Source organism: Mesoplodon bidens, assembly GCF_964165515.1.
Source record: "Mesoplodon bidens genome assembly, chromosome: 6".
In the NCBI taxonomy this organism is placed as follows: Eukaryota; Metazoa; Chordata; class Mammalia; order Artiodactyla; family Ziphiidae; genus Mesoplodon; species Mesoplodon bidens.
In genome coordinates this window covers 58,561,498-58,576,601 of record NC_138162.1, presented here as the reverse complement: position 1 = coordinate 58,576,601, position 15,104 = coordinate 58,561,498, and the positions used below count along the sequence as shown (strand labels likewise).

The 15,104-nt window shown below is 35.7% G+C and overlaps 1 protein-coding gene across 6 annotated transcripts in view; it reads left to right on the top strand.

The window, feature by feature from the left end:
- Positions 1–15,104, top strand: part of FOCAD (focadhesin) — a 311,561-nt gene that overhangs the window by 176,057 nt on the left and 120,400 nt on the right. For all 6 annotated transcript variants that reach the window (XR_014016190.1, XM_081238309.1, XM_081238312.1 and 3 more), the window contains 2 exons: positions 10,974–11,108; positions 14,838–14,888. Coding sequence is in view for 5 of the 6 variants with exons in the window: in XM_081238309.1 (XP_081094435.1) it covers positions 10,974–11,108; positions 14,838–14,888 (186 nt within the window). In the remaining variant the exon portion in view is untranslated. The remainder of the gene's footprint in view (positions 1–10,973; positions 11,109–14,837; positions 14,889–15,104) is intronic.

The following is a 15,104-nucleotide window of genomic DNA, read 5'->3' as shown; positions in this document are numbered from 1 at the left end:
CAGGAAAGTTATAATTTCATATTTTCTATCCCAGTGTCTCAATGAATTTTTACTTTTAGAATATGCATATTGAGTTTTTACAGTATTTTTTCTTGCACAGCTCGTTTGTTGTTCAAAATTAGAAGAGAAGGATAAGCAAAATTTGAAACAAAAAAATTACACATAATGTCACTATCCAGACATGACTCTAAACAATTTGCTATATATAATTTCATACCTTTTTCTATACGTACATGTATATCTATGGATTTTTAAAAAATGAGATTGTATTGAGCATACTGTTTAGTATAACCTAATTTTTTCATCTTAATGTATTGTGTACATCTTTTCCTGGCATATGTACACACGTATTTTTTATGCCTACATAGTATTTCATTGTACATTGCATTCTTCATACTTTTACCAATCTTCTATTGATGGATATTTTGTTTGTTTTCAATTTTTTTTATCATCTTCAGTGCTGTGATGATCATCCTGAGAGCTATCCTTAGCACTCACCTCTAGTTATTTCTTAGAATAAATTTTTAGAAATGAAATTGCTAGCCCAAGGGTATATAATTACCATCTGTAAAGATTTCTTTCTGTTGGATTCCTCCCTGCATTATATGGTAGTGCTGCTTTACTTATACTTTTTTTCTACATAGGATATGAATTATTCATATGTCTTGATATTTGTTTTGAAAAACATGGTTAATTGTTATAACTTAATTCTTCATTCTTTCACTTATGTACTAAATGTGACCCTGGCTGTGGGTTTGTCATATATGGCCTTTATTATGTTGAGGTAGGTTCCCTCTGTGCCTACTTCCTGGAGAGTTTTTATCATAAATGGGTGTTGAATTTTGTCAAAAGCTTTTTCTGCATCTACTGAGATGATCATATGGTTTTTCTCCTTCAGTTTGTTAATATGGTGTATCACATTGATTGATTTGCATATATTGAAGAATCCTTGCATTCCTGGAATAAACCCCACTTGATCATTGTGTATGATCCTTTTAATGTGTTGTTGGATTCTGTTTGCTAGTATTTTGTTGAGGATTTTTGCATCTAAGTTCATCAGTGATATTGGCCTGTAGTTTTCTTTCTTTGTGACATCTTTGTCTGGTTTTGGTATCAGAGTGATGGTGGCCTTGTAGAATGAGTTTGGGAGTGTTCCTCCCTCTGCTATCTTTTGGAAGAGTTTGAGAAGGCTAGGTGCTAGCTCTTCTCTAAATGTTTGATAGAAATCGCCTGTGAAGCCATCTGGTCCTGGACTTTTGTTTGTTGGAAGATTTTTAATCACAGTTTCAATTTCATTCCTTGTGATTGGTCTGTTCATATTTTCTATTTCTTCCTGGTTCAGTTTTGGAAGGTTATACCTTTCTTAGAATTTGTCCATTTCTTCCAGGTTGTCCATTTTATTGGCATAGAGTTGCTTATAGTAGTCTCTTATGATGCTTGGTATTTATGCAGTGTCTGTTGTAACTTCTCCTTTTTCATTTCTAATTTTATTGATTTGAGTCCACTCCTTCTTTTTCTTGATGAGTCTGGCTAATGGTTTATCAATTTTGTTTATCTTCTCAAAGAAGCAGCTTTTAGTTTTATTGATCTTTGCTATTGTTTTCTTTGTTTCTAGTTCATTTATTTCTGCTCTGATCTTTATGATTTCTTTCCTTCTCCTAACTTTGGGTTTTGTTTGTTCTTCTTTCTCTAGTTCCTTTAGGCGTAAGGTTAGATGGTTTGAGATTTTTCTTGTTTCTTGATGTAGGCTTGTATTGCTATAAACTTCCCTCTTAGAACTGCTTTTGCTGCATCCCATAGGTTTTGGATTTTCGTTGTCAAAACAAAACACATTGTCGTGTTTTTGTTGTCATTTGTCTAGGTATTTTTTGATTTCCTCTTTGATTTCTTCAGTGATCTCTTGATTATTAAGTAACGTATTGTTTAGCCTCTCTGTGTTTGTGTTTTTTATGTTTTTTCCCCTGTAATTGATTTCTAATCTCATAATGTGTGGTCAGAAAAGATGCTTGTTATGATTTTAATTTTCTTAAATTTACTGAGGCTTGATTTGTGACCTAAGATGTGATCTATCCTGGAGAATGTTCCATGTGCACTTGAGAAGAAAGTGTAGTCTGCTGTTTTGGATGGAATGTCCTATAAATATCAATTAAATCCATCTGGTCTTTTGTGTCATTTAAAGCTTGTGTTTCCTTATTAATTTTCTGTTTGGATGATCTGTCCATTGGTGTAAGTGAGGTGTTAAAGTACCCCACTATTATTGTGTTACTTCTGATTTCCTCTTTTATAGCTGTTAGCAGTTGCCTTATGTATTGAGGTGCTCCTATGTTGGGTGCATATGTATATTTATAATTGTTATATCTTCTTCTTGGATTGATCCCTTGATCATTATGTAGTGTCCTCCTTGTTTCTTGTAACATTCTTTATTTTAAAGTCTATTTTATCTGATACGAGTATTGCTACTCCAGCTTTCTTTTGATTTCCATTTGCATGGAATATCTTTTTCCATCCCCTCACCTTCAGTCTGTATGTGTCCCTAGGTTTGAAGTGGGTCTCTAGTAGACAGCATATATATGGGTCTTGTTTTTGTATCCATTCAGGGAGCCTTTGTCTTTTGGTTGTAGCATTTAATCCATTCACATTTAAGGTAATTATTGATATGTATGTTCCTATGACCATTTTCTTAACTTCTATGTGTTTGTTTTTGTAGGTCCGTTTCTTCTCTTGTGTTTCCCACTTAGAGAAGTTCCTTTAGTATTTGTTGTAGAGCTGATTTGGTGGTGCTGCCTTCTCTTAGCTTTGGCTTGCCTGTAAAGCTTTTGATTTCTCCGTCGAATCTGAATGATATCCTTGCTGGGTAGAGTAATCTTAGTTGTAGGTTCTTCCCTTTCATCACTTTAAATATATCATGCCACTCCCTTCTGGCTGGTAGAGTTTCTGCTGAGAAATCAGCTGTTAAACTTATGGGAGTTCCCTTGTATGTTATTTGTCATTTTTCCCTTGTTGCTTTCAATAATTTTTCTTTGTCTTTAATTTTTGCCAATTTGATTACTGTGTGTCTTGGCATGTTTCTCCTTGGGTTTATCCTGCCTGGGACTCTCTGGGCTTCCTGGACTTGGGTGGGTGTTTCCTTTCCCATGTTAGGGAAGTTTTCAGCTATAATCTCTTCAAATATTTTCTTGGATTCTTTCTCTCTCTCTTCTCCTTCTGGGACCCCTGTAATGTGAATTGTTGGTGCATTTAATGTTTTCCCAGAGGTCTCCTAGGCTGTCTTCATTTCTTTCATTCTGTTTTCTATATTCTGTTCATGGCAGTGAATTCCACCATTCTGTCTTCCGGGTTACTTATCCGTTCTTCTGCTTCAGTTATTCTGCTATTGATTCCTTCTAGTGTATTTTTCATTTAAGTTATTGTATTGTTCATCTCTGTTTGTTTGTTCTTTAATTCTTCTAGGTCTTTGTTAAACATTTCTTGCATCTTCTCGATCTTTGCCTCCATTCTTCCTGGCATGTGTTTATGGGTTGTGTAGTCATCACCAGCCATATATTTAGTTGATATGGCAGGAGTAGTTGTTAATTCCTGGCATATGCTCTATTCAAGGAGGAGCAATAATCATTCCAAGCAATGAGGTTGTATAAAAAATTCTGTGGAATTGTATTAGGTTTGCCATGTATGGTTGAAGATTTTGGGCTCCATTTTGTAAAATAGGAACAGCTATGGTAAACTTTGAAGTTTTCATATAAAACAATATTAGTTTAGGTGGGTGGGCAGAAGAAACTTAAATGTCAGTTTTTACCAAAGTTTGAGCACCTTGCCTAATGTCATTTTAAAAATACAGTAATTTTAGGTGCCATATGAAAGTAAATGTTTATGTAATCTGTAGGGAAGTGGAAGAATCAATTAAAATTAATTTTAATTATAGAAAAATGATTAAGGCTTAAACTCATAAAATGGATATATATTTCCCTTAACCTATGACTCAAATATTGTATGTACATAGTAGGAAAGTCAGAAGTTTTGACTGAGGGAAAAAAGATTTAAAATCATGTCTAAACCAGAGTATATGTATAACAAAGAAAGAGATCATACTATAGATATTCTTTTGTAACATGTTTTTATTCAGCTAGCAGTTTATCATGGACACAAAGTCATGTGATAATCTACTTCTGACAGCTAATTGAATGAGCATGTGGCTGTCCTGTATTTAATGAATTTCCTATTGTGGGATACTTAAATTGTTTTCTGTTTTGATTTTGACTTTTCATATGATGCACCACACTGTGATAAATTTTTTTTATTGAAATATAGTTGACATACAAAATTATGTTAGTTTCAATTGTACAACATAGTGATTCAACATTTAACTACATCATGAAATGATCAAGACCATAAGTCTAGTAACCATCTGTCCCCATGCAGAGTTGTTACAATATTGATGATATTTCTTGGTGTGTAATACATCCCTGTGACTTATTTATTTTCTCACTGAAAATTTGTATCTCTTAATTTCCTTCGCCCACCCCCCACACCACCCATTTGTTCTATCTATGAGTCTGTTTTCATCTTGTTTTGTTTGTTTTTTGGTTGTTAGATGCCAAATGTAAGTGAGATCATACAGTATTTGTCTTTCTCTGCTTGACTTACTTCACTTAGCATAATATTCTCTAGGTTCATCCAGATTGCTGCAAATGGCAGTATTTCATTCTTTTTTATGGCTGAGTAGTATTCCATTGTATAAATATACCACATCTTCTTAATCCAGTCATGTATTGATGGGCACTTGAGTTGCTTCCATGTGTTGGCTATTGTAAATAGTGCTGCTATCAACATTGTTGAGCATGCATCTTTTTGAAATAGTGTTTTCATTTTTTCTGGATTATATATCTAGGAGTAGAATTCCTAGGTCGTATGGTAGTTCTATTTTTAGTTTTTTAAGGAACCTCCATACAGTTTTCCATAGTGGCTGCACCAATTTACATTCCCACCAGCACCGTACCAGGGCTCCCTTTTCCCCACATCCTCTCCAACATTTATTATTTGTAGACTTTTTGATGATGGCCATTCTGACAGGTGTGAGATGATACCTCATTGTGGTTTTGATTTGCATTTCTCTAATAATTACTGATGTTGAGCATATTTTCATGTGCCTGTTAGCCATCTGTATGTCTTCTTTGGATAAAAGTCTATTTAAGTCCTCTGCCCATTTTTTATGTTGTTTGTTTTTTTTGTTATTTAGTTGTATGAACTGCTTTTATATTTTGGAAATTAAGCCCTTGTTGGTTGCATCATTTGCAAATATTTTCTCCCAGTCTGTAGGTTGTCTTTTTGTTATAGCGATGGTTTCCTTTGCTGTGCAAAAGCTTTGCTTTTAATTTTGTATCTGCTGAACAACTTTTCAGCAGTTTTTTTTTGGTGGGGTGGGGGGTTTAAGCTATTTTGATTGAATTTCTGTTATTTTTCTTTTTTTACCTTGGAGTCTAAATTCCATTTATCTGAACAGGGGAAGGAACTGGCCTTTAAAAAAAAAATCCCTCTGGTTATTTGGGGGAATAAAGCACTAATTTTCTTGTCAAAGGATATTTCTGACACATTCTTACTGTGAGTTTGCTAGTTCATGCCAGGAGAGTGTCCAACATGAAATAGATAATTAATTCAGACAGAATCTAGCAAAAATGAAAACTGAACGTCCCTGCAGGGAGCTCTTTTGTCATTATTTCTGTTCCTGCAGAGAAATCAATGGAGTTTACATTGGAAGATATTGTTCCCTTTAGGGGGAGGTGTCTCAGGGAAACTGCAACTTCTGACATGGCGGAATAAAAGAGAAACCTAAAATCCCAGGCCGCTGAGTAGTGATTCCCTTGGGTGGCTTGATAATCTGGATCAGTCTGTTTAGTAAATGCCTTTCTGTTTTCACTTGTAGCACTTATACAGTTCCAAGCCTCTTCTATTCAGATATTAGAATTATAAGTCTGCACTACAAACTGCCAAACAGTTTTTCTGTCACGCCTCCTTTAGAAATGGCATTGTGATATTAGGGATTGTTAGTATGAGAGTAGCTTTACCACATCAAGTACACATATTGTTGATTCATTAAGCCACCATTTGGGATTTAGATATGTGCCTTTACATTATTTGCCATCAACAGTACAGAAGTTGAGCAACTCTAATCATCAGAATTACTGTCCTTTAGATTATAAGGGAGTTGAAAAAAGGCAACTCAATATTTATTCCTATTTTTTTTTACAACACTGCTTTGATAATACACTAGTCTCAGACATTAAGACTGTGAAATTGTTTAAATAAACCTGTGCTAGTAATTTTTTTATACCTATAACCTTTAACCCCATATTATTAGGATAAGAAAGAATGTTATTTTTCCCATTGTTTCTGCTCCATTGATGATAGCTCCTTAAACTCCCTCTTATCCCATGTTATTGTATTTTGGTAAAGAAGCATCCTGTTTTATGAATTGTGTGTGCTGAATTAGCTTAAGAGGGCTTCGCTGCATGGTGATGACTTGAGTCCTCTAATTATGAAGGCAGTTTCGTTTACCTTCATTATGAAAAGGGCAAATAAGGCGGTTTTCATAGCCTAAATGTTTTAAAAAAGCTTTCCCTCTGTTGGAGTAAAGCATCAGGACAAAAGGAGTAGGCTCTTCTTGGGAATTTCTAGAAATACCTTTTGGAGGTAAAATTATAAGATAGCTATCTATTCCTCTGTGAAGAAACAAATTCATTCTTACAGCTCAGGAACTGAAGCAAAGACTCTGATTCTTTTGCGATTCATTATCTTTTCCATTGGCAAGCTTCTTTTACACTGTATAAAGCACACTTGCATACAATTGCCTCAGTATTGCCTTTACTGTTAACCTTGTGCTATACATAGAGCAGGTGTTAGTAATATTATTTCCGTTTTGCAGCTGCGGACACAAATTGAAGGAGATTAATGACTTTGCCATAGTCCCAGAGCTACCAAATGGGAGAACCTGGGGTTTCTGACTCTAGTCATGTGCTCTTTACAGTATATCATGTTGCATTGGATCTTCGTAATCTGTGCTGTTTAGTGTCGCTAAGGTTCTTGTGGAAGAATAACATGGAAAAAGTATCATTCTCCCCAAGAAACAAAAATGGCAACAAAATATACATAATGTACGCATTCAGAATGGAATGAATTCTCCAAAATCTCGCAGACAAACTAAGCAAGATGTTCTGAGTCATTAGTCGGTAAATATTCATATGCTATATATGCATAATACCTAGGTTTTGTTCCTTCTATTTTGTTTGCTTTTGCTTGTTTTGCCCTTACTGTTGAATTGTGGGCTTAGTATTGTAGGCTGATAGTTTTCCTTGTATTTTATTTGTTTTTGCTTGTTTTGTCCTTACTGTTGAATTGTGGATTTAGTATTGTAGGCTGATAGTGTTGTAGGCTGATAGTTTCTGTGGATTTAGTATCATAGGATTTAGTATTGTAGGCTGATACTGTTGAATTGTGGATTTAGTATTGTAGGCTGATAGTTTCCTGTGGATTTAGTATTGTAGGCTGTTAGCACTTTTAAGATCTTATTGCACTGTCCTTTGGTCTTGTTAATTTTGAAAAGTTTGTTGTTACTCTAAATTGCTCCTTTGTAGATAGCCTATATTTTCTCCCATTTATCTCTGAAGATTGTCTCTTTGCCTTTGGTTTTAAACAGTCATATTATAATGTATAGACATATAAACTTACTTTTAGTGTGGCTTATTTGATTTTATTTTTCTGTGCAAATCATTTGGGTTATGTATTATGGGAGTGCTTTTTGAGAGTGGTCCAGGTGCCCCCAGCTCACTGCCATTTTTTGTTAATTTCTCAGCTCATTGGTTTCTAGTCCAACCATTACACTAGGGTGCAGCCCTTCAAGGGTGCTGGTTTTATGTGGGGGTCTCAGTTCCGACTCCCTTCCATCTATAGAATAAAGGCAGTATCTCCTCTTACCATGTGGACATTTAAACTCAAGCTATTAGGTTATGGAAACTGACAACTTCCTTTCAATACCACAATGCAGGTATTTCCCTCTTTGTTTCTGGCACTGGGTAATTAACCCCACCCCCATTTTTCCTTTTCAGCTCAGCTATATATAAAAGAATTTTCTTCTTTATCAGTCATTTCAGGTATGGCCCATCATGTTGCTGGAGCCAGAAGTCAGTCTATTTTTTGAAAACAGACAAGTCATTGGGTAATAAACAGTAGAGCCGAAACAAGCCAGTAAAGACCAGGAACATGAGCTTGACTAATCTGATATAATATGACAGATTGCACAGGTCAACAGGCTGGTGGATCAAATCCACAGGGTTCTAGGAGATGGACATAGCAAGATAGTAATAGGTTGAATTCAAAGCCCTCAGGGCTGGGAGATCTCTAAGATCTAGTCAAGAATAGCCCAGGGTTGGGAAGGTCAAAGGAAGCAGCCTTCTTTATTAGAGGCTTCCCTGCTCCTGATTATGTATAGGCAAGCCTGGATTTATCTATATTTCCTGCAGGTATACCTTGCTTACATTTAAGGCACAATTCATGGCTGGGATTCTGGAATATCTTCTCATATTCCACATGTAGAATACCATTTCAGGCACTAGTTTTCAAACTTTCTAGGAAGAAGACTTTTAAAAAAATTTGTAAACCTTTGAAAATACTTAAAAGATATAGCCTCACTCCCCACCCACCATCCATGGACAGGGCAAGCCCTTTTTGTACTCCCATAATTGGTGGCCAGAGATCTTTTTTGTTGATCTGCAAAGTGCAATCAGAACATGTATGAGACCATCCTTCCTCCTGGTATTTTGATTTACAGAAATGTTTGAATGACAAAGCTGTTGTTAGCAGACCTTACATCTGAGTTACAGTCCTTTTTCCCTCGTGCCTGCAGGATATTTCTTTCTAGGTGTCTTTCCATCCACTCCAATTAAACATATCCATCCCCCATCTCCTGCAAAGGTGCTCCTTCTTCAGGTTTCCCCTCCATTTAATTATGTTGCTTTTTATTCACCCAGGTCTCTAGGCCCAAATCATCTCACTTCATTCTCCAAGTCCTTTTAATTCTTTTATTCTCTATCTCAGATTTACCATTCCTCAGGCTCCAGTACCATCAGTAGTTGATAACTACAGATAATCTGATATAGTTATTACTGTGCTAGGTGAGCGGTGGGGGGCGGTGAGAACTGTAAGGTGTGGTCATTGTCTTTACAGAACTTAATATCTAGTTGAGAAGACAATTTATAGTCACAAAAAATAGTGAACAATACCAGGCAGTATGGAATTAAATGCTAAGTTGGGTAGTACAGAGTTTTAAGTGCTAGAAGTTAGAGGAAAGGAAGGGATAAAACGAGGGCCTGAATTGTAAGAGAACAGTTAATTGTAGAATTGAGATTTGAACTGTCTTGAAACAACGTAGGTTGGAATTAGATAGGAATTTAAAGTGAGGAGAAAGCATGGATAGTTAGTGAGTACATTGAGCATTCGATTTTTGGAAAACTTTTGAGGTTCTTTATGTTAGGGACTACTGACAAATAGGAATTAGAGAGGTTCATGACTGCTTTGAGTTTGGCTATAAGACTACCAGAAGAATCTTTCAAAAATAGTATTTGAATTTAGTTTATTCCCCAACTCAGAAATCTCTGGAGGCTTCCTTTTCCTTTTGATTCTGATCGAAACTGCTTTGGTATTCTAGGTACTCTTTGATCCATCAGCCCTGCTTCACCAGGACTCGTGCTTTTTATGTCTACAGCTTGCTTTATTTGTGTTTGACTTATGCTTTCCATTTCCTTGTGGGATGTCTGCCTGATTTCTTTCCATTCCTTCTTCAAGTCCCATCTCTAGACTTTTTGCCTCCTGATACTGTAATGACTCCCACCCCCTGAAATAGCTTTCCTCCCTGGGTTCCTCCTGAAACTGTTTTCTGTTGAAAATAAGAGCAAAAGCACTGAATCCAAGTTTTCTGAGATACACTTTTTGCTGTCTTCTTTGAGTCTCTCCTTAATCTGTGTCTTTAAATATATATTATTCATTTATCTTTGACATCTTTTCACTTTTTAACTCATGTAGTGTTTCCTAAATAATTTATGTTTGTAGATGAAGATAAATTGTGTGTGTTAATTGAAGCTTAAGAGAAGAGACTGTAGTGGTTTAGAAAGATTAATCCTGTTAAACTCTATCTGATTGATCTGTGTTGCCACTCTTCCTGCCTGAGTTTTAAAATTTTAATCAAATATCTGTAAGTGAAGAAATCATCCATTGTAGTTGGAATTGAACTTAAGAAGATATTTGAATATCCTTAAAAACAGATCTTGAGATGGCTTAAGAATATGTGGTTTAAGGGAATTGGGTCAAGCTGACAGTAACATTTTTGTTAGTTTTATTTTAGCATTTAACAGCCTCTTAAAAATCTGAAATGACTTTTTAAACAAAAGTTTTAAGTTATTATTTTAAATAATAAAATTATTCACCTACCTCATTTAGAAGTTTGTAAGATGATTTGAGAGTGTTTGATTTATGTATGCTAACATCCCAATTTTCTGAGTGGTGATACTCAGATACTCAATTTCAGCAAGACTGGAAAACTATGAGAACTGTGAATACCTGGATTTAGAAATGTTCTAGCATTATCTTACCCTTCTTGGTTTCAGAGAATGGCTATTCAACAATGTTTGTAGCTAACCTGGAGTGAATTTTGTGTGTATTTGTGCATGAGGGAGAACGACAAAGCTTTGCTTCTTTGGTTAACCAAAATAAAGTAAAAAAGCAGTTGTGTGAGGCAGGCTGGATCTTCTTCAACAACAGTTTATATTAGTTTAAATAATTTCTTTTGAGGGGTGATGATTTATCAGATCTTAACTGCTAGGAGTGTTCTTGTTCTTAAGTTTCCTTATAATGAAAGACAGTACTCTTTACTAACGGCGTCATATGAGCTGGGATTTTGTTAGGCATTGACTTTTGTATTTGCTTCACAGGTGGTTTGTATTCGCTCCACTTGGAATGCTCTTTCCCCAAAGCTGAGTTGTGACATGAGACCTCTCATTTTGAAGACCCTCAGTGAACTGTTTTCTCTGGTTCCTTCCTTAACAGTCAATACAGCTGAATATGAGGTATGCATTCAGAGCTCAATAAATTGTCTGTTTCTACATTGGGAAGACATGTGCTTTATCATAACTTTTGGAAAAAAATATTCGTAATCTTTTGTTTGCCAAAAATCATTTAGCACTTTTTGTTCTGTGAACATGTTGATATCTTTATGGACTCCTAGGAGTAGGAGGATATCCACCCTTATCAGTCCTCTGTCTTTGAGATTTATTTACATGAAGGATGCCAAGTTTTTATTACGAAAGTATAGTCAAGATTTTTAAAAGCCCATATGTTAAAATAGTGTTTCTAAAATAATAGAATTCACGAGGCCAACAGTTTAAATGCATTTTGTTGGTGTTTTAAATTCTAAAAAGTGTTAACAAAGGCTTTAGTAAGGCAGGGCAGACGTCTGAGTAGTATAGACATAGTGTCATTTGTGGTTTTTTTCTAGCTTAGGCATAGAGATTTGATTTTTTATGTGTAGTTTACATTTTCTATATATAACTTTGCTTTTCATGTATACTCTTCAATGAAGACGATTGTAAAATCAACCTGTCCTAGGAGAGGAAAATAATTTTATGAACTAGGCAGTGTTTGTCATTGTAATGAATTGAAACACTTGGTGGAAGATGTTTTGCTGTAAGATTCACGTATTTCTGTTTAACATTTTCTTTGTTATCTCTTCTTTGAATGACATGAGAGGGTGGCAGATCCATTTATATCTCCACTTTTGTAGCCATATCCCCTTTCAAGCTCACCTTTTTATTGACTTTTTCTTCAAAGAGCCTCAATTGATTTCCACTTGAAGTCTTGGTGAACCTTTGGTTTGATTTAGTGCTTCACAGACTTTGATAAACTGGCCCTCTGTAAGATTCCAAGAATAGTCCCTTACTTGTTTTAGATCACATGATAAGACAGGATTGTAGGATAATACTTCTAATCATTCTAAATGCTACACAGTGAATAAAATCAAATTTGTCCTTACCAAGGACACAATACCTAGCATGGTACATAATGTATATTCAGAACCTAGTTGTTGAATGAATGAATGAACCAATACAGGATATTGTGAGTTTATTCTCATATTTGGGCTTTTGTTTTGGGGTATTATAAAAAGAAGCAATTCAAGACTCCTAGAGTATATAGTTCACCAACAGTCTTTTTTATGGCCACTGTTCGTGGGTACATACCCTATGTTGTCAGAAAATCTGCCAGGCTACTGATAAGGAGCCCATACTAAAACACAAAATAAGGACTTTGTATGCAGTGATACGTATATTTATTTTCTGTCTTCAAGGGCTGAACTCATATACCTTTTATTGCTTGTACTTTCAGTTTTTATTACATTGAATTTATGAAGTGGCTTGTGTGTTTTTTATGTTTGCTTACATTGGTAAGCTGTAAGTTGTCTTTTGGACTATTTTTTTTTCCTTTAAGTTTTACACTCCTTTTCAGTGACATTTTATTTTGGTTTATCTTCATGCTTATAATAACATTAGGATTCCTCTGTTGTTCAGATAGATGGCTTTGGGACAATTTTATCCATCAGTTTCCTCCTAGTAGGGAGATTTCTTCAGTGACCAGAGCCCACCTGGCAGCAGAAGTAAAGAAACGTAGAGAAGACCCCTCTCCAATCTGTCGCTCTGTATCTCTTTCTCTCTCGGTCTCTCCCTTTCTCCCCACCTCCGCCACTTTCTCCCTCCTTCCCTTCCTTTCTCCCTCCCTCCTCCTTTCTCTTCCTGTGTGTGTTGAAATAATTTGTTTTCTCTTAACTGCTTAGAGTTTGTTTGTATATAAGCCCTAGTTGAATAGAATTTTCCCAAAACATTTCTTAGGTCATTACTATCCCTAGTCACCTCAAATACCTTGTGTTTACCAAAAGTGAAGTCCAGTTTCTTTATATGGAGCCAATAAGGTCTTTTAGAATTGGCCTCATTCTGCTTTTCTGCCTCCTGCACTCCAGGAAGACCAAACCATTGTAGATTCCTTCTCCGCTTCTAAATTTTTCCATTGCTTTTCCTTTGTTCATGTTGTTCTCTCTGTCTAGAATTACTTTCTTTTTCACCTCTAATTTTAAAGTCTATTTTAGGAAATAAAGAATTGGTTTAAGTTATCCCATCCTTTGAGAATTTTTCTTCCAATGGGAGTCTATTGCTCCCAAAGTTCTTTATCTATACTGTCTTAAGAACATTTATTTCTATTTTATACTACAGGTATATGTATACATATATTTTCTCCATTAAAATATAAGCTTGTTGAAAATAGAGTCCATGTTTCAATTTGTATATTTTCTGAATTGCTTTGCAAAGTGCTTGATCATTCATTGATTGACTCAGAATATATTTATTAGAACTGTGCTAGGCCTTAGAGATACTAATAAACAATAATAGACACTATTTTAAGTAGTTATTATATTCCCCAGTGCTCTTCCAGTTACTTTATATCAATTAGTTCTAATATCTGATAGGAAGTTATTATTTTTCATTTTATAGCAAAAGAATCTGAGGTTTTAAGAGGTCTATCCATTCATTAAACAAATATTTATTGAGTATCTGCTACATGCAAGACAAGTAACTGAACCAACACTGTAGTTTCTAAGTGAAAGCTGTTTTCTAAACCCAGGATTTTCTGGCTCCAAGGCTATATTTTTCCATTATACCATGTTGTCAGTCCCTGCCTTCTGAAAGCTCAAAAGTTGGTAAAGGATATAGACATAAGCAATAATAATTATAATAACATTTGATAAGTACAGTTACTCAAAGAGCTATGAGAGTGTGGTTGTGGAAGTGACAAGCATTCTTAGGAGAAATCTAAGGAAACCTTATTTAGTTGGTGCTATTAGGCTAGGATCGTGAAGAATTAATAAAATGTTGCTTTTCATTGATGTTTTTAAGAGAATATGCAAACACAAGGAGGTATAGAAGAACCTCATATGATTTAGCAGGGCAAGAAGTTAGATGTGGCTGAAATTAAGAAGACATTGGGGCTTCCCTGGTGGCTCAGTGGTTGAGAGTCCACCTGCCGATGCAGGGGACACGGGTTCGTGCCCCGGTCCGGGAAGATCCCACATGCTGCGGAGCGGCTAGGCCCGTGAGCCATGGCCGCTGAGCCTGTGCGTCTGGAGCCTGTGCTCCGCAATGGGAGAGGCCACAGCAGTGAGAGGCCCGCGTACCGCAAAAAAAAAAAAAAAAAAAAAGACATTTAATGTTGGAAGATAAATGGCTTTTTATGCTCAATTATTTATTAAATATTTGTCATTTGAGGAACTGGGCTTTATATTCTTTATGTACTGGCCTTTGAAATGAGAAAGACAGCCACTGCTTTAGGGAGTGTACAAGCTAGTAGGGAGTTGATCACATACACAGATAATCACATTAGATGCTAAATTGTGCCATGTGCCGTATGGCCGCTTAGAGACGGGAGAGCTCTCTTCTGGGTAGGGGGTTAGGAATAGAGGCATGAAAAAGGAGAGTGACATTTGTACTAAGACTTGAGAGATCAGTAAGAAATGGTTAGGTTTCTAAATTCAATAATCTTAAAATCTCACCTTGTTTAACATATTCATATGTTTAGATGATGAGTCTGTTTCTGAGTATTTTCATTTTATGAATGATGGATAAGTACAGATTAAGTCAGTTACTAGTGGTATAATTTTTAAAGTGATTTAATTTCCACATTTGCTACTTTAGATTGTTTACTCTCAATTTTATCTTTGTCTTAAAATTTTATTCTGTTGTTTGTTGATTTTTCAGAATTTTAAAGTTCAAGTCCTCAGCTTCCTCTGGAACCACACTCAAAACAAGGTACTGTCACAAGGGCATCAGTGAAACAGAACCAAGCTTGGGAAAGAACTGTGAAATAAGACTCTTAGGATAAAAATATAACTCCCTTGAAATGATGCCTTCTTGATTTTATTTATTTATTTTTTTTTTTCTTTTTGCGGTATGCGGGCCTCTCACCATTGTGGCCTCTCCCGTTGCGGAGCACAGGCTCCGGACGCGCAGGCCCAGCGGCCATGG